We start from the raw sequence: 24,103 nt of genomic DNA, 5'->3' as shown, positions 1-24,103 counted from the left end.
TATCCAAAGGCAAACACCGTCTCTCCCTATTATGTGCTCTGATCCTAAACTGCACTGTGGAGTGCCAAGAGCCTGCCTTTAAGCAGATGGCACAGAGAAGACGCACAGATCCTAGGCATATGTTATTTTATCCATCCCTCACTAGAGGTCATTGTATGCCATGATTTTAGCTTTGATGTCTCCACACTTGGAGTTAGCTAGTGTAAATGCAGACAAATGGTGTGCATCTGAAATATCCATGTGCTTGGTGTCTCCCCACTTCCGCATGCTATTCAGCAAAGATATATTCAGTTTCTGGGGCTGTTTAACCCTTTTCTCTAATAAAAACATCCAGATGTCAAAACTTATCATAGCAGCTATACGAGGTGAGATCAGAGGTCCATCTAGTCTAGTCTCCTCTTTATGATGGAGGGCAGAAGCAGATGTTCTGGCAGGAGAGTGCAAGTTCAGCATGTACAGCCTGTTCCTGCTTCATGATAGCCTGCCAGCTCACTGTAAGGCAGCTGCTGCGAACAAGGTTCACAGACGGCATTAGGCTGAGCTGAGTATTAACAGGTAACTCTTCTCTCTGCACAATGTCAGTAAGTAGCATTTCCGTTCTAATGCACTAAATGGGTTACCAGCATTTTCTCCATGTCACAAGAGCATGTGATGAAGCAAAGACCTGCCGTATATCAAGCCCTCCTCAAGCATGCTGTTGTTCTTCCCTTGCTTATATCCAGACACCCACGGTCAGAGCTTACAGAGCATTACTTGGCACAGGATAAAAAACAAATTTGGTTTGTCAAAACAGAATAAAAAATAGCTGCTTGCTGTTCCCACAAAACACCCCCTCTCTCCTCCAAAAAACAAGCCCTCTCTTGCCTATTCTCTGTCTCCAGAGTGTGACCATTGCCAGGATAGGCAGACTGAGAACAGCCAACTCTTTCCTAATGAGGTGATCCATTCAGTTGAGGAGAGAGCTGTCTCCCCCGAGGATAGCAGCAAAAACCCCACTGGAGTTATTTCAAAGAAAACCCACTGGAGACTAGACAGCATGGCAGAGGGAAAGATCCTGCAGTCATGCCTGCATAGCTGCATCAGGTCTTCCCATCTCTCCTTTGTGCAACACTGAGAATTACTTCATGCTCCAAAGCCAGAAAGTAAAATTCCAGGCAGTCTTTGCTGGGCCCAGTGCCATTCAGCAGAGCAAGAACATATGTCTGTTGGTTTTTACCACTCAGACTGCAAGGACAAAGATTGTGGAAAAACAAAACTTTCCATCCTCCCACATGATTCTATGACTTTGGACATTCATTTTAGACAGAAACTTAAAGAAATTCTGGTTCTACTGGATCAAAAAAAGAATACAGAACCTCACCTCTCTGATGCTAGGTGCCTGTGTGTGTCATGCAGTTACAACACCAGCTCTGCAACAAAGATGGCACTACATAGGGATGCAATGTTGCTAAACTGATCAATAGTTATAGCGATAGCAACACTTTAGTTCTTGGAGGCAAAGTGTGTGCTGAATACAGCATCAAACAGTACCTGTCGGTAAAGAAATGATCTGCTCCTGAACTTCAACTCCCAAAACTCCAGTCCCCTAAAGAAAGTAACAAAAAAGGCATAAAAAAAAAAAAAAAAATCACATTTTAAATGGCTCTTCTACCCACAAGAGCCATATAAATCACAGGTGAATGCAAGTGGAATGATTAAGCACAGACCCCAATTAACCTGAAACAGCATCATGAGCTTTTGAACACCAGACATTACTGGGGTGAAACAATTCCTGCCTGTTTTGTATGTACCTAGTTTTATGGGGCTTGATCTTCCTGCTGCCTTACACCTAAGTATACGATCATTCAAATAAAAGGGAAAAGGCAACATAAACCAAAGTGCAACTTAGCAGTCTGCTAAGGTACTACTGATTTGAGGAATGCAGTCCAATGTCTTCTGGAGAATGGAAGAAACAACCAACCATAGCAAAGCAGCTCTACTTTCTCATTTGGAGCTGGCTTGAGAGAGTCACGTGGTCCTTACGGGCTTTGCAGAATTAATTTCAACATTCAGCAGAGCTTACTGCAACAGCCACATGCTACGGGAAAGGCCAGGACAAGCAAGTCAGGACACAGATGTGCCTGAGGAACCCAGCTGCAGCATCAGAACATAGGCAATAGCAAACAACAAAGCACTCCAAGCTAAGAGAGAGCAGAGCAGGAAACGGCAGATGAGTACTTGGGGATGGAAGCATAGATGCTACTGTGCAAAAAGACATCCTTTCCCCTCACCAAATCTGTCTGTTCATATAGATACCATTTTCCAGAAAGTTTTATAGTAGTAACCAATATTCCTTATAAGAACTCTACTGAGGCTAACTATTCCAACACTTCACTGACGCTTGCATCCTCTGCTAAATCTTTACAGGTTGCTTTCTAAATATTTTTGTGATTTGCTGATGTTCCAGTACCAGGTCTGACACTAAAACCCAATGCAAACCCATTCAGGGTTTGTTCCATTCAGGAACAGTCTTGCAGGGAAGAACCTGTATGCACATTTCCTTCCTACAAATTAAAAAAAAAAAAAAAAATCTGATATGCACATTAGCTATATATAAAAACATACACACACAGATGTGTATCATACATCAGATATGCCAACAGAACAGAAAAATGAGCAAGTTTTCACTTCAGTACTTGCATCCCCAACCCATGCTACCAACCACTCTGAGAAGTCACTTTGATAAAAGTAGCAATAAAATAACAATAAAAAATAAACTCACTAACAGTTTAAGTGCTCTTTATATCCCATAGCATTCCTACAGCAAAAGAGACAAAGATTACCTTGCAGAATCCAAAAAAGCAGATATTTACATGCAAACCCTCTCCTCTCCTCCCTTGCAATGAGCCCAGTAACTGGGTCTCAAAGGGCTATAGAGATTTGGATCAGCTGTGAGAAAAGCACAACTGCATCATATTGTCTGGAGGGTTCAGATGGACAGGCTGATTTTGCTGGAAACATGCAAGTATCAAGAAAGGGGCTGCCCATCCCCGGGGAGAGGAGACAGCTCTTGTGAGCCATAGAAAAAAGGTGAAGCAGGGACAACGTGATTCACAGGCCCATATGGGGCATCAGGGCAGGGCTAGCAGGAAGAGAAACTGTGAAATAGTCATTGTAGGGAGCAGCCACAAGCTGTTTTCTCACTGGATGTACAGCTAAATTACTGCTTTTAGCCCGCCCTGTCGCGTATGTTGGCATATGCAAAGGCAGCTCCTGCCCCCGTATACCTCTTTATCTCAGGGAATGACAATGTTTCTATCACTTACGTACTGTCTGTTCTCCCCACCAGCTTGATGCGTTCGGCATACAGATATGTGCCAATACCCAGCACAGAGGTCAAAATTCAGTTCATCTCTTTAGCAAAGCATGAGACAATTTTTTCAATGCGGACAAATCCCCCTCTCACCAAATTGCATGCACCTTCTTTAGCCAGGATTTTTCTGTCTTGGTTGTCTTGACAAGATACATTAAACTACAAAAGATTGATCAAGATACTTAGGAAAAATATCTTGTAGACTTTGAAAGAGAACAAAATACTTTTCTTTAAGAGGGAAACTTTGTTTTTCTTGTCAATCTCACAGATAATGTTGCTTACCAGCAAAAAATCCAGCTGTCTTTTTCTACTCGGCAACAGAAGCCAGCCCCTTGCAATGAATAATACATATTCAGCTAGAAAACAGGTGACAGAGCAATCACCCCCAAGGAATAAGTGATGGGGCTAAGTCTCTGAACTCATCCTCAGCATTCAAAAGCATTTTGTATGGATGGGACACCAATTCCACTTCCACTGTTGCTGAGCAACCGAGTTTGATGGAAGGAATCATTTTAACAGTTAGTCTTTTAAAACAGACAAGTGGTCAATTCAAAAGATTAGTTTAAGTTCAGAAAGGAAAGAAAGAATGAGAAAGAAAAGCTGCATTATATGACTAAGAGACCATGGTTTATCATTCTATGGATTCCTCCCTCTGAAACAGAAATAAACATCCTTAAATTAGGCTAAAAAAAAAAAAACCAAAAAACCCCACCTATTTATAAGCCTTTACTGCTATCCCAGCCCTTTCATTGCAGAAACTGTTCATTCTGCCATTGCAGTGAAGAAATACACATGCACTTCAGGCATATTTGCCGTCTTATTTGCAGAATGGGCAAACAAACACTGAGGTCCATGACTGCAACTGTTCCCATCTGAAGAGTTTTACAGATTAAAAATAACTAGGACACTGTAATTAAAAAAACCTTACCAAACAGACAAAAAAACCTTCAACAATACCTAGCCTTTCACAAACACCCAAACCCCACAACTTTTTTCTCTAGATGAGAAAATTCATGGTTGTGGTTAATACTAACAAGTATTCTAAGAGAGTTAAATGCCACTTAAATGCATTGAATCTAGGCTTCTCAAAGCCATCCCTTTCAGTCTACATATTCACTAAATCAATTAATATTGATACATTATAAAAATGACTCACTATCAAACCCAAGTTTGGATGCATGCGTCATCAAAAGCAAAAACATTCCATCAGCAACTAGCTTGATGCTTTTGATACAGTTTTTAGGTTTACTCTCTCTTTTGTGAGCTGTTTTTGGCTTCGTGTGGGATGGGTTTATGCAAGAAATTATACAAGAAACGGCAAATTCCTTTTTAAAATTAAAATCAAAGACATAAAAAAGCCCAGCTGATCCATATTAAATCTCAGAGATCGGTCAACTGACAATAGTAGGCCTGGATTTGGAAGGCATTTGGCCCGTATGCACTTGTAGGTGATGTAGACAAGACTGTTAATGGTTATTTTCAGGTTAGCTCAGGTCTCTACCACTTACAATGTTACTCATCATAAAGGACAAAATAAATCTTGTGGATGAAGCATTCACTGTTACTTGTGTCCCTAAGGATAACCACACTTGATAGAGGGAGGCCAAGTTCTCCATTCAACAATGGCAATCCAATAAAACAGCAGGAATACAGCCACATAGAAGCACCCATTTTCCTCTCCAGCATTCCTTTCCCCTTGGGGACAGTGTTTCTTAGCTGCAAGAAAGTGGGAAGTAAGAGTTTACATCTGGCACTAGCTGACCATGTCCTTGTGCTTATACAGTGGAGAGTAGCCGTGGAAGTGCCATACCTAATGGAGTGGCTCTTTATAACGTGGCTGTGTATTGACAGGAACCAATGAGAAGGAAAAGCAGGAATCCGAGATGGGAGGAACTGAAAGACCATGGTTACTCAAAGCATACAGATCTCTCTCTGTTTCTGCAGCTCCCTTTCATTTTTTAATCTTACACCACTGCTGGCAAAACACACTGTCCTAAGACACAGGGAAAGAAATAGCAGGCTATTTGCAAACTGCAGTGAGGCTCCAAAGAAGCTTGGAGCATGGCACTGATTGTTACAGACAGCTCTGTAGGTACTCAAATCTAACAGAGGGTTGCTGGGGAAAACTACAGAGAAAAGGATTTTCTCCTAATCAGAAAGCAGGAAAATGTGGTTTGGAGACAGACAACAGCAAGGTCTTCTTTCAAGCTGAAACACAACAGCCACATATCTGTGAAAGAAGCCAGCATGAAAGCAAAAGCTATGTTCAGATGATAAATACTCATGATCTTTCTGGGAAGAAACTTTAGTTTCTGCTAGAAAGAAAATATATCAAGCCACTTAATTTCAATACTTGCAAGACCTGGTCCTGAAAGAACCTGACACTCAACAATCTTTTGTTTATGTGATGACTGGGGAATATTGGACTTTCCTTCATCAACATCCCCTGGGAAGACAGTAGGAGTTACTGGTGTGAACTGAGCGGATCTGCATAGCTACAGCAGTGACCTAGGTGTTGGGTGGGGTTTTTTCTCTTCTATTTGCAGCCTTTAGGCAAAGCTAGGATAGCAGCAGGGGAAAAAAAAAAATCCCATTGCCTGGCAGAGCTGGTCTTTTGCAACCAAAATGAGTGTAAATGCTGGAAGCACCTCATAGGAATTGCTCTGTGCCAGATTCCATACACCAGTTTATAACATCCTGCCTTTTAACGTACAAACAACTGGACCAGTTTCCTTGCCCTCATTCCTGCTCATCTTTCTCCCTGAGGATGTTGGGAAGGAGAGGGAAAGAAATGTCCTTTCCAAGCTGTCACTAGGCAGAACCCTGCTGACACCATCACAGGACTGTGAAGGCAATGCACAGCAAACGGAAGGTCAGTTCTCAAAGCAATGCTAGAAAGCAGCTTTTCAGACAAAGCAAGCAGTAGCTGATCCGAGCAACCCCTTAGCTGAGTATCTAGGCTCTCACCTGTGTTCATAGTGGTGGGACAGGAAACCAGAAGAGGGTCGGATGTCTGCCTGGAGGATGGTTCTGACCGGAGATTGAAAAGGTGTTTCAGAGTTAAGTGAGCGGAAGGTGCTGAAGTCATGGGTTCCCAGCAGGAACCGTGCCGCATATTGCATGGCAGGCACATTCAGGTAGCTGAAATTAAACATGCAGAGCAAAAGAAAAGGAGCATCAGGTGGGTCCAAGTATTTTAGGTGGGTCCAAGTCCAATTAATTGATAAGAAGCTTAAACCTGGCATGCAGATTTACCATTTGCAGCATTGTGGAAACACATTTTGCAAGATGGCGTTTGTCTCGTAATGGCCCTAACCACAAACCAAGATGCCAAGTGACCTGAGCTCTGAAGGTATTCAAAACCCCAGGCTAGATGAGGGGTTGGCACATGCTTTTACACAAACCTTTATCCTGCTGTGCTTCTTTTAACAGTTCAATTCAAAAAAACTCTATTCAAATTGCTGGCTAGAGTGTAGGGCAAGAGAACCAAAATCCTTTGCAGTATTTGAATCTTATAAGCTGAAAAATATGCTGCCAGGTAAGAAAATATCAAACGCTATGGATGGTTTTCCAAACCTTAGATTTGCAACAGCCAGAAGACGGAATTAGGAAATAACAGAAATGGAGTAAGTGAGCAAATTGTCAGAGATGAAGCCAGTGTAAACCCAAGGTGGAGATGCAGAAGAAAGGGCCAAGGGCAAAACTTAGAATGTCCAGTACCATTCATATTTCTTCGTTTGAAGTATCTAGGTCTGTTCAAAATAGTCTCAAGCAAAGGAATTTAGATACTTTTACTGATGTATTTGCTGAACAGGTGCTTATTTTTATTCTATTTTTGTAAATTTTCCTAAGAAAAGCCTGAGCAAGTATGCATGATCTATGGCTTGAATTTTTCAGATCTTAACAAAGTAAAAATGTTTCTGAACAAGATGAGATTTTCCAACATCATTAAATTTTTTTTCACTGTGTTCAAGAAAAATGACTAACTCTTACAGAATCCTGATCATACAGAGAAGCACTGATGATACCTAGTTGGCAGTTCAGATGCCTACAGAAATTTGATGTGCATTACGTGTTTTATACACTCAGTAGTGCACACACTATGAGCTTCTCCACTACTAGCAGTCCAAATATCCCACCTTTTAGTAAGACACCTCCCATTCAGAACTTCTAATATGCTCACCCTATCCTTCATGTGATATTGACATTTCAGAAAATTAACTGCAGTGTCTGAACTAAATTAAATGCTATTTCACAAAGCCTGAGAATAAGGCACATTGTGCACGTTACATCTAGTTTTGCAATTTCGTATTTATTCTTGCCTTCCCCAGCCCACAGAAAAGAAAGTCAGCAATTTAATGTTAGGACAATGCCATCTTCATTCCTCTGCTAGGACAGTTGAGATTACATTTTTTTCCATTACCCACGATTGTTATTCCAATAGTGGTGATGAAATTACCACAACTGGCTACAAACCTGTTTTTCTATAACATTATGGAAAACTCCAGTTTTCCTGAATGTATGTTTATCTCAGTACAATGTAAACTAAAGGACAATAACAAATTATCTTCTAGCTTTTGTTTGTTTTTTCCTCACCGTTTATCATGTCTTAAATTTGCTTTTTTTTAAATGCCACTGAATTTGTTTTTCTTCCCTTGCATATACAAACACTGATTTGTTATGACTCAGTGGCTGCTCCAAGAACACAAATGAATACTGAGCTAGATACACTGGTTTGTTATTGTAGGGTTGCTCAGAGTCATTGGCTCTCACTATTCAACATACATGCACTCAGGGAGTGAGAGAGCAGATTTACATGCAGTCGCTACCAGAAATAGGACTGGGGGAGGGGGGGAAGAAAAAAAAAAAATTCCCAGCCTTCATTCTTGACTGCCTGTAATGGTCACACCTAAAACTCTGAGATCTGCTATGCAATGCATTTCTCCCTGTCTGCATCATGTCAGAGCACTGTTCCTTCAGCCAGCTGTCCAAATGGGTTTGCTGTATGAATTGGCAAGGTCATCTGAGGAAATGTGCATCAATTCCATGGCGAGGGACACAGAGAGTTGTTGATGGACTCTAGCCAGCGTCATTATTTCAGCAGTGCTAAGCATGTTTATCACAGGTACAACTGACAGTACAATTAAGAAGAGCTGTAAGTCTCAGTGAACATAACTCAGTGCAGTTGCACTGATTTCAACAGGGAAATCTTGTCAATACAAACAGGGAATCTGGTCTCATATGTGGAAATTAGCCCCTCCCCACTTCCCCCAAAAGCCAAGCCTTTCCAAAGTGTTGATGAGGTAGCTCCCCAGGGAGGTTTAATGGAACACTTACCCTCCTGCAGGAGCCCAGCAGAGATCCCTTTCGAACACCGGTATTTCAGAATAATGAGTGCAGCCCATCAACAGCCGATAAATGTAGGTTCTTGATAGTGCAGAGAAGCGTGCATGGAAGCTATTGGTCACTCGATAGGCATTCAAAATGCTGTTAGGACAGAAGAGAAAGACTGAAATGGAGAGAAATTTCATACACTAATTCAAAAGCTTTTGCCTGGTCACCACATAAATGAGAACTGAAACATGCAATGGATTCTTTGAGAAACTGCACTTACAATTCATTAAATATCATTCTCTCCTGATAGCCAATGACTAACCAGTGACCAAGGATTTGCACCCATAGGCTGCCACAGGCATCTATGAACTAGAAGGTGGCAGAAGAGACTCGGCATTACTCCTGTCATCAAATACACAGTGAAACTGACTTTGGGTCATCTATCAAGTTTTGGGGATGCTCACACCATCGCAAGAAGCTAAGACAAATCAGTCCTTCAGTTGACAAATGGCACTGATAGCATGTATTCTTTGTTGCATAGTGAAACCAAATACCTCACCCAGTCCATCAAACTATATTGCATCTGGCTGAGGGCACATGTGTTCCTAGCCATGCTTAAACAGAGAGGCATCAACTTCCCAAAGCAAGCTAACTCCCTCCACCTCCAGGTGAGGAACACACCTTACAAACATTGTGACTTTGTGCTTTTGCAGAACCATGGTCCCAGACATTAGTGGGAAGGACTCCTGCAACCACAGATACCTCTATGCCCCCTCTCAGAGGCAGCTACGCAGCTCATTGCGGCAGATGGAGGTAGCTGAACCTAGGTCACTTCCCTCCCACAACCTCCAAGACAAATAGGACTTTGCTGCAGCCATGAAAATAAAAGTGCATCCCACCATCGCCTAGATTGAGTCTACCTGAAAACAGCAGAATGCTGCATGCAGGAGACCTCCTGGGAACCCTTGTGTTTCGTGCGTGCAGAAAATGGCTTTTGGGAATGTTCACGTCTACCTATCTTCCACTGACACCGCGCAGTTAACTCAAGAAGTAGCTTTCTAGGCAGCTGAACTCCCCTGTTTTCTTCTATAAGCAACAGGGAGAAATTGCCTTGTTTCTCTAAGACAGTATCACCACTACCATCAAACACAGACAACTTGGTAGGCAGTAAGGAGGGTATGCAGGCTGTCAGAGAAGAAAACACCCTTCTCTGGCAAGGGAGAAAACAGAGCTTCCCTGTGTTTCTGCACCTCCCCCAAAGTGTTATCATTGATTTGAGCATGTCAGCAGCAGTTTTTACTGGATTTGATCTTCCCTTATCCCAGAGTACTGGCTACTCGCTATACTGCAGGGAGCATACAGCAAGAAGTCACTATTACCAGGCATAATCCTCTGCAGGTGTTACTGTAGAAGACACCTCTCCTTAGAAGGTAGTTTTTCTCCTGCTGTATGCCTTTCTGTCTTTGGAGCTTGGCAACCAAAAAAATACAGTATCATTTAGGACCAAGTAATAGACAAACCTATTTATTTACTTTAAAATGTTGGCACTTTGTGGATTTTTGCCGGCTCAAGTGCCTCTGGCTAACATCCCTTGACTGCAAAGGCTCAGACCACAGAAGAAGAAATTAAAGCTGAGCCACAGGCCTCCACAAAGATTAGCAATAACAAGCTATAAAATCTCAGTAGAAATGCAGACTACATCCTCCAGGCCTGCAATGGAGTCTAAATCTAGGACCTCCAGCCTCTTCTAAATACAGTAATTATTACATTAATTTTCCTCTGTCTACATGCCTCCACAAGCATTTAATTTATCTTGAGCTTCTCTTGTTAACGCTTATGTGATTTTTATTAAATAAACAACCTTTTAGTCCCTCTGATAGCAATTCTTTCTGAAAAGCCTATTTATGCTTCCATGACTCTTCCATGCAGGCATCCTTTCCTGCCTCTCCTGGCAGATGCAATTGCTACCATAGGCTCTTTCTAGCTAGGAATGTCTTTCCAGCATTTATTGCAGCAGCTACAGTTCAGGCCTTGTTAAAACCCCATTTTTTTGAGAGGCTGCTGGTAAATAAAGACTCATGGCATTCTTTACCTTTTCAACAGAGCCTGAATTTCAAAAGAGGTTGAAGAAAAAGAAAGCTGGAAGACATCTAACTAGAAATGGCACTGTATTAGATACAAACATGTCCTCCAGAAGTACAGCCTTCTCTTTCTACTGACAACAGAAACTAAATGCCAATTTGCAGGAGGTGGGAGGAATTCCAGCTCTGTCTTCTTGCCACTCAGACAGCTTTGATTATGTGCTTACAAAACTGAAACCAGAAATAGAATGTGTGAGTCTACTGTATTACCATCCCCACTTAAGGGACAGCAAAGTCCTCCTAGAGTCACCGCATCTATAAAATATACTCTGGTCCTTGTGGACAAGATCCTTTCAAATATGCTTTGCAAATCTAAAAGACTGATCATTGATAGAAGAGACCCATCATACTACAAAGAAGGTTATTATTGCTGGTGATACAGTCAGCCAGCCTGGAATCTTGTTTCCCTTCCAAGCTCTATCAACAATAATGTGTTCTCACAAAGACTCCTCTCTCCATCACCCCCTGCTTGCAACCACATGAAAGTGGGTTTTCTCTTCAGCATTAGGAGAGAATTCTTCTTGGCAAGGTAATATTTACAAAGGGAAGGGATGGTTGCTGAATATGCTTACACTCATGCCCATCACCAAGCTCCTTAATGCAAAGCAGCTGAACCATTTTTAAAAAGTTCAGCCCAAGGGAGAAAGAAGTAGAGCTGACTGCATCCTGATAAACTCAGACCCTCTAACTGATCAGGACTGTATTGCATTCTATCATAAGATATCACCTCCTGATACGTACCTGTTGGATCTTAGCACAAAACAAAAAAATTCTTCCCGTCCGTGAGATCGCACAGCTGCCTCCTTTTGGAGATGCTCTCTAACTTAAAACTTTCTTCAGCAGCAATCCAGTTTGCTCTTGGACCGATCAGCCAAGGTACCACAAAGCTAGCTATAACTATGTATCTGTATGACTACTAGGATTGAAAGTGGCAGGGTCACAACAGTAGTTTTATATCTCTAGGACAACTTATTCCATTAAAGCTAGACAACACAACTCACAAGTTACAAGCCTAAACTCAGGGCAGAGACACTGAGATTCAGTGGCTGGTGACACACAGAACAGACTGCTTGTTGCAGTGGTACCCTCTGGCTGCAAAACCAGCTAGTTTTGACTCCCAAACAACTGCTTTAGTCTTTTAAGGAAGGAAATCAAAACTGTGACCTACTTTGTGTTTCCTGTTACTGCTGGAATATCTGGAAAGGATTTGACTTCCAGGGTGTATAGATTCTGACCTACTTTTCAGTCTGAGCAAAAATAAAACCGCACAGAAGTAAAATTCTAGTTCAGAATAACTTTTTTTTTTTAAATTGACACAGCAGTCTGAAGAGATATCCTTGCCAGCCTCACCCACAGCAGCTACAGTGGACTCTTTACACGTGTCAAGGTGAAAGCTCTCAAGGGACAGTAACTCCTAGATGTTACACATGCAACTTAGCTAGCTTGAGAGACTTGCCTTGTGTTCTAGCCTTCCACTGCAGAGGAATCTAGCTGCTACTTCAAGAGGCCAATGGAGGAACTGGATTTGTAAGTGTAAAACTGTCAATCCTATATTATCATGCTAATATTCAATCTCGGGTTTGGGATGCATGATCTGACTTGTTACTGGGTGGCTGTCTGTGGGCTGTGTAGTAAAAGCAGTGAAATCAGTATTTGCTTTTCTTTCAGGTACCCACTATGAGATCTTTGCTTTCAGGGAAAGATTCAACCAACTCTGCAAACTGCTAAAACACATTTTTGCAAATAAGGTGTGTGGGGAGAGAAATTTCCCTTATAGATTTCTGAGGACTGACAGTCATGCATTCCTAATGGCAGCCACACCCTATACCAAGCCCAAGCAGCGTTAACAGCCATCTCACACTACCCTTTGTCTGAGCTTACCCACTCCAAGACATCGCAAGAGTGTCTCATAGAGGGACAGCAACAACTAAGCCGACATGGACAGAAGACTGCTAGGATCAAAGGGGAAAAGCAGAGTGGCCTTATGCTATTCCCAAAACTGTTTGAGAGCTGTCAAAGGAACTGTAAACATCCAAGGGAAAAAGGTCAGTTAAAACAACATAATAAACAGGAACTATGCCTCAAGTAATAAGGCTCTCACAGTGCCTTCCTGCCCTCTTTCCTGAGCTCAGATTGCAAGGTTTTTAATTCTTCTTCCCCTTCACCCTCTGATGGCTCCCCTGGTGCTGGTTCAGAGGTGAAAGAATGCAGCTGACTCTGAGACAGCTGCTGCAGCTTCTGTTCCGGTCACTGACCAAGTAGAGAGCCCACAGATAACAGATCCCATTGTATTTAAATAAATGCAAAGCATCGCTGACATACAACTCCATAAATGCTGCAGGAAACCACTGCAAAACCCAATCTTGAGGCCATGAGAGCTGCAGACACTAAACACTTCTTTGGCGTAGGCTTACAGAAGGTACATAGCTGGGATCCCAATCACAATGTACCTTGTTACAGCAGCAAACATCAAGTTACCGCTGTCTCACACACTCATGACTATTGGCATAGGTTGGAATTTGTTCCCTGGAGTTAATATGCCCTCTAGACACGACATAGCAGAACTCTGGAGGCAAAGTGCCTCCACCTAACACTGCTGCTTGCACCAACACAGCACATGGTCTAGGCAATGACCACAGGACCAGATGACTCCTTCAGTCCATCCCTGATTCACACTGAGTCAGTATAAGGTCTGGAGCAAGTTGTGTCAGGGACTACTAAAGAACACAGCACTTGCAGTAATATGAGCAAGCTAGTGCTGGAATAAGCTAGTTCACCTGTGTTTCACAGAATGTTAATGCAGATGTGGAGTTTCCGCAACGTAGCCAGACTCTGCCCAGTACTGCAGGTGTCATTGGCACGTCCAGGGCATGCTGGAATGTCTCACCCCCTAGTCACATCTGTGGATTAGCTGCCTATCTCTACTGCCAACCAGAAGCAGCCAATCTGCTTCGTTGCTTCTAAAAACAGTGGCAGACACCCTGTACAGTCTGATCCTGGGGGCCTAGTTTCCAGAGGTACTGAACGCCCACCAGCGTAGTCAAAGCTACAGAATACTCTGCCACCTGGGATTGCTTTCCTCAGGTTTCTTCCTTTGCTTAAAGTTTGAATATTTTCAATATGCTCTGAAAAAGTCAAAACAGCTGATTGAATTGCAGATCAACACCTTCTGCAGAGCACACCACAGCTTCAACCAACTCATACTAACTCACTCTTCGCTTTATACAGCACATGGAACTTGCGTGAAGACCTCCTGGGGAAAAAAGAAACACTGTCATTCATCTCTTCCCTCCCTTAGACCCCAAACTATTTGAGCACATGCACTTACAGCTGGATTCACTGTTCCCCAAGCCCTGGAGAACTAGAATCCTCCCTCGCAAAACCAGTAACAGGTGCAAGTATGATAGCAAGGCCTGGGATTTGAGGACTGACATGTCAGCATTTGGGCCAGGCCCTGTTTCACAAAGAAGAGATTAGAAAATAAAGCAGACTGGGTGAAGCAGGAAGGGGAAGTGTACTTCATAGTAATGTTGCTATTCTTACAACAATCCCTTCTTTGGGGTGGGGAGGGATGTGCTGCTTTGTTCTGGGACCTTGCTCTGGCACGTGGAATTTGTCTCCATAATCTTCCTTTATGTTCATGCCACCAGACATCAGAAAGACTGCAGTAACATGAAGCAGAGTAACCCAGGCCTCTGAGTAATTACCAATTGGCAGCTTGCATCAAAGTTCTTCTGCTCACCTAAATACCTCCTATAAATTACCCATCTTCCTGCACAACACTCTGAAGTGCTGTGACACACTCTTCAGTAGGGTACCGTACAGACATTCAAGTCCTATTGTGCCAAATGCTGTATAGACAAAGACAGTCTGTGCCTTGAAGAGTTTTTATTTTATGCAAATCAGACAAAGTAACACAAGAAAGAATAGAGCGCAGCAAAGCAGCTGCTGGCAAATGGCATGTTGATTCTATGACATAGCACAGATTTGGCTTTTAATCCAAAAACCCCAATGTTTAATTCAATTCACACTTTAACCATACAAACGCACCCATGTCTGGGGAAGAAACTGGAAGAAACTGCAGAAACTGTTCGACAGTTGACAGAGAAACTGCACAACAGCTCGGGAAGAAAAGCAAAGAACATGAAATTCAATCCACCTTTTGAAAAAATTCACAGGGCGTAGCAATTACCTATGTAATTGATGCAAATTCTTAACAGAAACTGTTGGTTTAATGATCTTTTTTTTTTTTCTGCCTTTGAGAGTGGGCATTTAGACCTAGGTCTCATGCAAAGTAAGTTCCCTCTGAAATTCTGCAAGAAGTAATAACTCTAACAAGAAGAAAGAAGAAAATAGGAAGAAGAAATGGCTGTTCTACTCTCTGTAGACTGTTGTATCAAGTTCCTTACTACATCCATATGCAACTTTCCACAGTCATTAACAGTTGGGTATAGTATGAAAAGGACTTTATTTATCCCCATTGAGTAAAACATCAAGTCTTACTACAAAAATATTAAACTGGAGCTTTTGATGTAACTTCTCTAAACCATGTCAATTAGCAGCCTTGGTCTAGCAGGGAAGAAGAGAGGCTGATCACATGGGAAGGGAGGAGTAGACAGTGCTAACACTAACAGTAATTTTATTTGCTTGTTCTTCATCTTTTTTTTTTTCATAGATACAGGTGAGAGGCAATACTGCAGCCAAGTTTCTCCTAAGTTGCTAAGTCAATAAACGAAGAAAATTAGGGAGTTTATAGGGAATAAAGCAGCACTGAAAGTTAACATACTAATGTCCTGTCTCACATGTGAAACTAGAGTTATCCCAGTGGATTAAATACTTAAATAGTGACACCAATCTCTCACAACAACTCTTATTTTAGTGGTATCAGAACAGATGATGTCCTAACAAAAACAATGGTGGAACAAGACTGATCTTTAATGGGCCAGGGGTCTGGCAGTAGCAGAAATACACATGTGCAAGGGAGTGGTTTGCTGACACCTATAACAAGGGAAAATATATCTTGTGGGCAAAGATGAGAGATCATCGCTGCACTTCCTCCTTTCTCCGATAAGGGCAAAATAAAATATTTTTGACTCGTCTCTAACTCACCGGATTGGCTCAGGCTTCAGGTGGTAATTAAGACTGTAGATGAGCTGTTTCTCATTAAAAGCTGGCTTCCCCGGTGCCCTCTGGATGTCAAGGTGAGCAGAGTTGCAGAGTGCATGGACGCCAGCATCTGTTCGGCTGGAGATGTGGAACTTGATGGGAACAACGGGTTTTAGGTTCTGTGCTGCCTTCTGAAAGGCAACACAAGATGGATTCATGAATAGCAGACTCACTTCAAGCTAGCTAGGAAAGAACCATCCTCCTCCTTGCTAACCACATCTCCTTATTGTTCACACAGAGAAGTAATTGGGAGTTTTACCACGGGCTGAAAAGAAAGGGATGGAGAGAAGCCTGTTTGGGGGACTTCTCCCAGCACCAGTGGCTTCTTACCTTTTGTCACCTGAAATAACCTCAAATAGAACATCCAAAATGCCATGTGAGCTTCCTTACACGTACCAAACAAAGTTAAAAATATTCACCTCCCTATCCTTTCCTTTATATCATTGGGTGAGTGAGAAAGAGGACAGGTAATTATGCATTTAAACCCAGACACCACCCCTGCAGGCTAAGAACTGGACTCAGATTGCTTCAGCAGCTTTTAAGGAGCTGCAGAACCCAAGTCTTAAAGGGATGGAAATAGCATGCAGAGATGTCTGAATGACATCAGCCAAGACACCCGAAGGAGCTCCAGCTGCATCCTTTGCTTGCAGTGCAGGCCTGCATGGTGTAAAATACTGTGACTTATTGATGCAGGCAGAAGTTGTTTTCCATCCACAATGGGAACAGGGCTACGGAGGTCAACATGCTTCCATTAATTGTTGAGAGCAGAGTAGGAGCCAGGGGACTAGATAAGCAGTAGCATAGCACTGATGTAATGCATTTATTAGTCTGAGAAATATAAACAGATCTAAGAATCAAGGCACAGCTCTCCTAAAACACACCAGTAGCTGAAGAGCTGACACTGAGCTATCCTAGCAGGTATCAATAACCACAGGACAAACACACCTGCCACTGGCAGTCACAAGATGGAATTTCCTTATATTTGCTGCTTCCACAGTTGCATTAATGCAGGAGCTGGCTAATCCTCAAGAGTACTGTTTCCTTCAGGAGCTAGCGTTGCCTTAATATTCAGGTGATGTCTCGCTCACACTAAGACTTCTGCCATAGCAAGACTAAAGTAGAATACAACAAATGTTATTTACACCACCACAGAGTTCAACAGTCATCGAGTTCAAGCTTATTGAAGCCAAAAGGCCCTAAAATTACACAGCAGCTGAGACGTACTTTAAAAATTAGTTTGCAAACTGCATTGCAACAAGCTGAAACTTATTATTCTTAACAAGGGGAAGGACAGTAATTGAGATCCTCTAGGTTCTGCATATAGATTTTGTCAAGGATTTGCTGGAGAATCCACCTGTGGCTAGGATTGTTGTTTCCCTTTCCCAGCTGTTCCGTTCCACACGGCTGGCTTTTATCCCCACCCTGTTTCAGCCTTTCCATTCTGCCCACTAAGAAAGGGCTGGAAAAACAACTGGGTGAATTACTACAGGTTCCTGCTGGGAAAGTAAATAAAAACGTGCAAAATGAGTCATTAATATGGTGTCTTTTAATCAAGATGCACACACAAAAGACAGCAAAAGAGATGCTAACATGGTTAATTAAATGCTATATATTTAAGGGTCAGTCTAGACTGCCCTAAGTTTAGCAAAGCCAGGGTGGGTTTTGGTAAGGGACAAACACTGGTAGGTCAGAAACCTTGGATTCCAATAACTTCCTAATGAAATGTTAAAACCATAGTAGGTCTTACCTACAATAAGGTTTTAAAGTAGGTTGCTCGAGCACTTTTTCTCTGCAAGGACAGAAAAGCCAATGTAATTTGTTACAGGGAAATGAGTGAAGCATATCAGAAAGACTGAAAAACACCACAAAAAAAGGCAGAAAACCAGATAGACGACTAGAAATTTCCTTCTCTTTCCCATCTTCACTCCTCAGTGGCGAACCCAGCAGTGGTCTTTATTAGATTTTAATTTGGTACCAAGAGTGACTAAAGTTTGAACTGCTGACTCACAAACGCCTTCCAGACCCCTACTACTTGAGCAGACAGGATTCTGGGCTCTCAGAAATGTACCGCTAAAATACCCAGGGAGGCTAGGAAAGATGTAACCAAGCTGCAGGGGAAGGCCTGGGAAACAGAACAAAAATGACCCTCGCCTTTTCCCCTTCCTAATCCTTCTATTTGGAGTTCACATGTGGTTACAATTAACAATGAAAATCTTTATTTATCACCCTTAAGCAGAGAGAAGCAGACAGAAATTAAATAGTTTTCTGCAGCAAACCTTGGCTTGTGCCTGAGCAATTTGTCTTAAAGCAAAAGCTGCATTTTAAGAGCAAAGTTTCTGCAAAGATATGTTTGGGTTTTGCAGGCTCCTCCCTTCCTCTACCACCTTCTCTCCCTCCTTTCTCATCAGCCAGAAAACAACCAGTGGGAATATAGTTGAGTGGGGATAGAGGGAGAGAGAGAACATGGAAAACATCCTGCTTTCTTATTATGGGCTTGGAGAAGTTTTGATGCAGCACTCCTTTGGCTCCCACACTGCATCCCATTTCCAACAGGAACACTGCTTGGCTCTTTTCTCTTCTGCCAGTGTGAGTTGAGCCCTACGGGAGAACAGACTGGAGAGGAAGAGGGGATTGCAGACTCCAAGGCAAATCTGGTTGTTTCCCCTGTTCAGGTCAGCCATTGAATCCACAAAGGTGCAGGACTGAATGACAGGTTCAACAAATGGTATTTTCACAGCTGCCTTTCTCCAGCACAATTTTTTCCCAGACACACCTCTCTGGAGAGATGACGAAAGGATATATGTGCTGGGTATCCAAGGAGGCACATGACCACCATCAACAACAAATCTCAGTTTGTGAAAGCTGAAAGCTTTGTTTGTGGATTCTTCCTCCAGCCTAACAGGCATGCAGCTGATAATATACTATCGACTACTGCCTCCAGTTTCAATTTTAATATTTCATTTAAATCCCATCCTACTTAACCTCCTTAAAGACAGAATTCCTGAATTACTGAACTTCTTTGCAGACAACTCAGAAATGACCCCTTCACCTATGCAAACATCCCATACCTGTACCATCCAGACATCCTTTGAGCCTATAGGCAGCTGATGGTTTCCACCTCTCGTTCCTGTATACTTTAATCTGTTAATATCACCCACACTGAATTGCAAAAAAGATGCATTACTTACTTTTAGTAATTGCTTGAATAGCAACCAGTTTTTCCTGCCCTTTCAGAAAAAAAGCAAGCACCCCTAAAACAAGCAGGCCTTTCATCTGGGGAACTCAAAAGGCTTTACTGCTATTAATCCAGATCCCTATCCTGTCAGGTATGGATTCCTATGGGGAAATTGAGGCAGAAGTTAAGCACTTTACCCATGGGCACCCAGCTAAAAAGCAACAGAGTAGATACAGGAATAAAGGAGCTGGGATGTTCTCCCGTGTGCTCAGAGTTCACAGGTCTCTGCTCCCTTCTTTAAGCCACAGAACGTGCAAATATCCTTCTCTTTAGCAGGTGTTACAAACACTGAAATCTTGGCTTGGCACCTGCTGAAGGCCTTTCATTGAGTCAGTTCTCATCCACTTTCATCTAGTCTTCCTGACTCATAGTCTTTCTAGACAATCTTATTCCTGGAGCAGCAACAATCATCCCAGGGTGTCAGTTTATACCTCTAACACCCTGCATACCAGCGATGCACGGGAAAGTATTACTTGCATTTAGTAGGTCTGTTCTAACAGGTTTCATTCACTAAGCACATCCATATTTTGAATCACGCTGAAATTTCCACTGCTGTGTGCCAGAATGATATGGATTCACATTTCAGATCACTATTATTACTCACAGCTCTGTTCTCACCCTGTACAAATGCTGGAGAGGCAAGATGGAGAACAGGCCCATTAATGTATACCACCTATGGCAGGAAAGCAAAGGTTCATCCATTTCTCTCCCTGAAGTCTAAATAAAAAATCCTTCAAATACTCAGCCATCTACCTCTATAGAGCATCTGGGAACCATAAAAGGAACCTGTGAAACCAATTGTGAATGGGTGCATGCAAAAGAAAGCACGCATTAGGAACGCTTTGGTAAAGTGTCTATTTCTCTTTCACAGCAGCTGGATTGCTTACTGGTTTCATCATGCACAATGGCATTAGTTGCACAGACACAAGGGATTGTACTGCATTACTGAGGATGCAGCACAATTTTTAAGTTGTTGTGTCCTAATAAATAATAATGTGCAAGCTTCTGGTTGGAAGTTCTCACAGCCTCACTGACTCAATGGGTGCTATGTCAACTGAAATCAATTAAAAATCTAACTCATTTTCAGTAGAATAGATAAAAGTTGAAGTGAAAGCCAGGAAGAAAAGCTGAGAAAGTGGCTTCTGCTAGAAGAAAGGGTTTCCTAAGAAATCTCCTATGCCACTGAAATAACTATCCAAACAGGGGTTGAGGATGACAGCTCTCTGGGTCCATATTACTTTGTCTTTCCCCTTTGAGGTGTGGGAGGGGGCAGATGGGACAAGAGGTTATACCAAAGCTGCCCTGTACAGTAAGGATTTTGTGTATGTTCTCTTTCTCTCCCCTCCTACTCCCCCTTTTCCTTTCATGAGGAATAATATTTGGCCTTAGCACAAGGCTGCTGGCCAAAACAGGGCTTCGTGTGGGGAAGATTAGTTTTGGGAAGCATTTACCAGCACAATGGGAAAGAGCACACTCAGGAGATGGTTCAAAGCAAATATGAAAGGGAACTTATTTCTGTAGATCCTAGCAGGCCTCACATATGGTGCCTGTTAGCACAAGTGACAGCTACTCACTTTAGCAAAAAGGTGCTACAAAGGAGATCTTTCTTTACAGTAGGGACATTTGTAAGAATTGAGACTAGAGCACAAAGTCCTGCATCTTGTAAGTCTCCAGAAGGAACCTGAGGGAACCAAGTCACAGGACTCAAACTTCCCCATCTGTGGAAGCAAGGTCTGGAATTTTGGTTTGGACCCATCACTAGCAAGCTGGGCTTCCAAGTGCTTCAAGACAAATACATTGTCTCCAAGAAAGAAAGTGCTGTCTGCAAAGCTAACCCCCCTCAAAGATATATTAAAAGCGCCTTCAAATATCTACATCCGTCTCTGAACTAAAACAAGTCTCCATTTCCTGCAGACAGCCCCAGGGCTCTGTTACATAGCAGTACTGAGGACTACAAAAGCGTCCGTGTCCTGTATGATACAGTGCTTTAGGGTGACAAAGGGTTATAGACAGACCTTCTGCTCAGCCCCAGTCCAGCAATTTTGCTTTATCACACAGAGGACTGCAGTATGCTCTCACAAACCAGTCCACTACACTTTTAATGACACAGTTGTTGAAACACAAGGTCTATACCTCACAGGTTATTTGCTTGCTTGTAACTGCAAACAAATGTCTGATGATATTTAGAATACAATAAGGATCTCATTACAGATTTAATTTTGCCCTTCCCTTTAGTTGCCTTCCTGGCTTTGGAAAGTTGTGAAGTTCAAGGCTGCACAGAAATGGAGGAAGGAAGATAAATTCCTACAGGCCCCAGAAGTTTTCTATTAAAGTTCTTTTAAGACTTCCCATGTGGTTCTAATAGACACAGCCCTGCTCAGCAGTGCCCAGCATCAATACCACCACATGAAAGCAAAGCACATATCCCAGAACTGGCCTGCAAAGTGCTGATACTGTGAAAAGACAACACCAAATAAGTTTATCTTTTTCTTTTTTTCTTCTTCTTTTCTCTTTTAGTCACCCATCCTACCCATTCGCCTGTTAAAACAAATTTACTTGGATAATGCAAAACAACTGCTGAGCTCACCCAAAGTCCGGCGCCTAGGGCTGAGACACTGGATGGTTCAGAGGATTAGATAAATGAGATACAAAGTCCTTTGGGGCTCTTCTTTCAAGATCTGCACAATATTTATACACTTTCTCCACAATGGTCTCAGGCAAGAAGCCATACAAATACACCCTGAGAACTCTTATTCAAACCATAATTCATCACACTTTCCTTCTGCAGATTGCTTAGCAAGAGCATACAGGAACTATCACCCTCACTCAGTAAACCAAGGCACAGTGTGGAAATATCTTAGCCATGGTCACAGCGTGGCTGGGTGGGACAGCAAGTCTGCTCCCAGATCAGATCAGCTCTTCATCAACTCTTCTCCACAACACTGGGATTGTAGTTAATGCAGGCAGAGCACAGACTAGCACAAACAAGCATGGTGGGCACACCATCTTGAAACTGCTACAGTCTGTGATCTCAGCATAGACAGTCTGACCGAAAATGAGAACCAAACAACAAAAACACATGATCTAATCTAAAGCAATCAGTTTCAACCTCTTCAACAATCTCTTATCTTCTAAACGGGCACAACCTTCATTTGAAACTACACAATGTTTCTAAGACAAGAGAGAAAAATAACACAGCTTCCTTTTGATTCCTGCCTGGCCCAAGAACATGGGATTCACCAGCACTGCTCAAATAAATGCAGCTCAACAGCAGCTTGTAATTAAATTACTTCTAGGTTACACAAACATCCAGGTGTGCTGAGGATTTACCCTATGCAAGTGACCCACTTTCTACTCACTGGTGTAACAGTGGGTCTTTTGCACTCCTATTACACACTCACTCCAAGCCCAAACAGCACTTGGGTCCAGAAAACCATTCTTACGTTGTGGGAAATCCCTGGGAGCAGCAGTGATGACAGGATCATACCTTTTTCCCCCCAGCATGTTAGAAGAACTCCAGAAGAATGAAAACTAAGCATTTTTTTTTCCTTTGCAACAATGGATATCTTGCTGTGCTTTGTTCTGTGTCTGAAAACGTCTGTCAGAGGCATCCTCTCCCACGAGAGCACAGCATCTAGTTTCTACATCTATAAAGGACTTAGACATGAACTAGAAGCAAAGCAGCTAGGCCTGCTCAGAAGGGAGGTAGTTCTAAGAATAAGTGGAGGCAAAGCCACAAGTGCTAATGAAGCTTACATGCTTAAGTACTTTCAGGTGGACCAGCACCTGAGCAGGGGTTCTCAGAATCATAGTTCTGGACTCAGATACACCAATTTCAAGTCTCATTGAACGGTTCACATCTCTTTCATCGTCAGGATCTTAATGTCTCTGACTTTACCCTGGCCTATTTCTCCCACCTGTATAGACATAATTTCTACAGCACTTTGATTTTTTTTTAATATTATAGTGCTTAGCACTATACAAGTGTCTTTTATTGAGTGTAAATTTAAAAATAATATTTATCCTTGATAATATCTGTAGCTCAACAATGTGACCCTAGAGGTTTCATTTTAACAACAACAGGATTAGCAAGGACCTACCTCCAAATAATTCTGGACTCCAACCATTGACTGATCATTCGCAGTCTCCATAACTCCACTGCAGAGCAAAACAAATAAAATAGTTAATGATATGTGTCAAGACCCAAGGACTTGACACTGAGTCCACCAACAAATTTAGAAGTTTAGAAGTCATCAAGCTGTTTGATATTAAGTGACCTACATCTTTTTACAGAACTTACAAACACTTTGATGAGTGGACAGGAAAACAGATGCAGCAGTTACTTGCAAGGAAGGAGGCTGGAAATAAAAATCATCCTTCCAATGTTACTCTCCAGACTAGTCCTTCAGATAGAGGCCAACGTGTTGGGAAGGTTAAGGCAGACAAACTACACTAGAAAAGAGTTTGCAGATAAAACCATTTCAGGGCCAGGAGCTGGTTGCCAGTTGCAGCTCCCTTTCTTGCAGGCCCTGTGGATGTCATAAAGGGACTAAAAGACTGTGAAGACAGTTTGTGATGAGCTTCCTTCTCTACTACAGAAGTCACAGCCATCCCAAAAGCTGAAGTGCAAAGAGATACATCCTGAGGCTAAATCCAACACACCTGTAACCACTTGGAGTAATTTAGGTCAGCACCCACAGTGACACAGCCCATGTACTGCAAAAAAATTGTGGGTTTTGGCATATGATGGTATTATTCTATAAAATCCTCGTGAAGATAGGCACAATTCCATGAGTGGGAGCTGCACAAGTTCTCCCACACATATTTTTTTTTTTTTTAATGTAAACAAGCACAGCTACACATGTGGGATGTTTA

General features: G+C 42.3%; 1 protein-coding gene across 1 annotated transcript in view; it reads right to left on the bottom strand.

Annotated features, from left to right (window-relative positions):
* The window catches only part of PUSL1 (pseudouridine synthase like 1), a gene marked incomplete at its 5' end in the record, with an annotated part of 30,028 nt that overhangs the window by 5,366 nt on the left and 559 nt on the right, over nucleotides 1–24,103 (bottom strand). The window contains 5 exons of the mRNA XM_082009273.1: nucleotides 1,531–1,585; nucleotides 6,320–6,493; nucleotides 8,690–8,839; nucleotides 15,937–16,124; nucleotides 23,329–23,386. Coding sequence (XP_081865399.1) covers nucleotides 1,531–1,585; nucleotides 6,320–6,493; nucleotides 8,690–8,839; nucleotides 15,937–16,124; nucleotides 23,329–23,386 — 625 coding nt within the window. The remainder of the gene's footprint in view (nucleotides 1–1,530; nucleotides 1,586–6,319; nucleotides 6,494–8,689; nucleotides 8,840–15,936; nucleotides 16,125–23,328; nucleotides 23,387–24,103) is intronic.

Source organism: Phaethon aethereus, assembly GCF_964289735.1.
Source record: "Phaethon aethereus genome assembly, chromosome: 21".
Classification (NCBI taxonomy): Eukaryota; Metazoa; Chordata; class Aves; order Phaethontiformes; family Phaethontidae; genus Phaethon; species Phaethon aethereus.
Note: the sequence above shows the minus strand (reverse complement) of the source record. Positions and strands in the feature narration are given on the sequence as shown.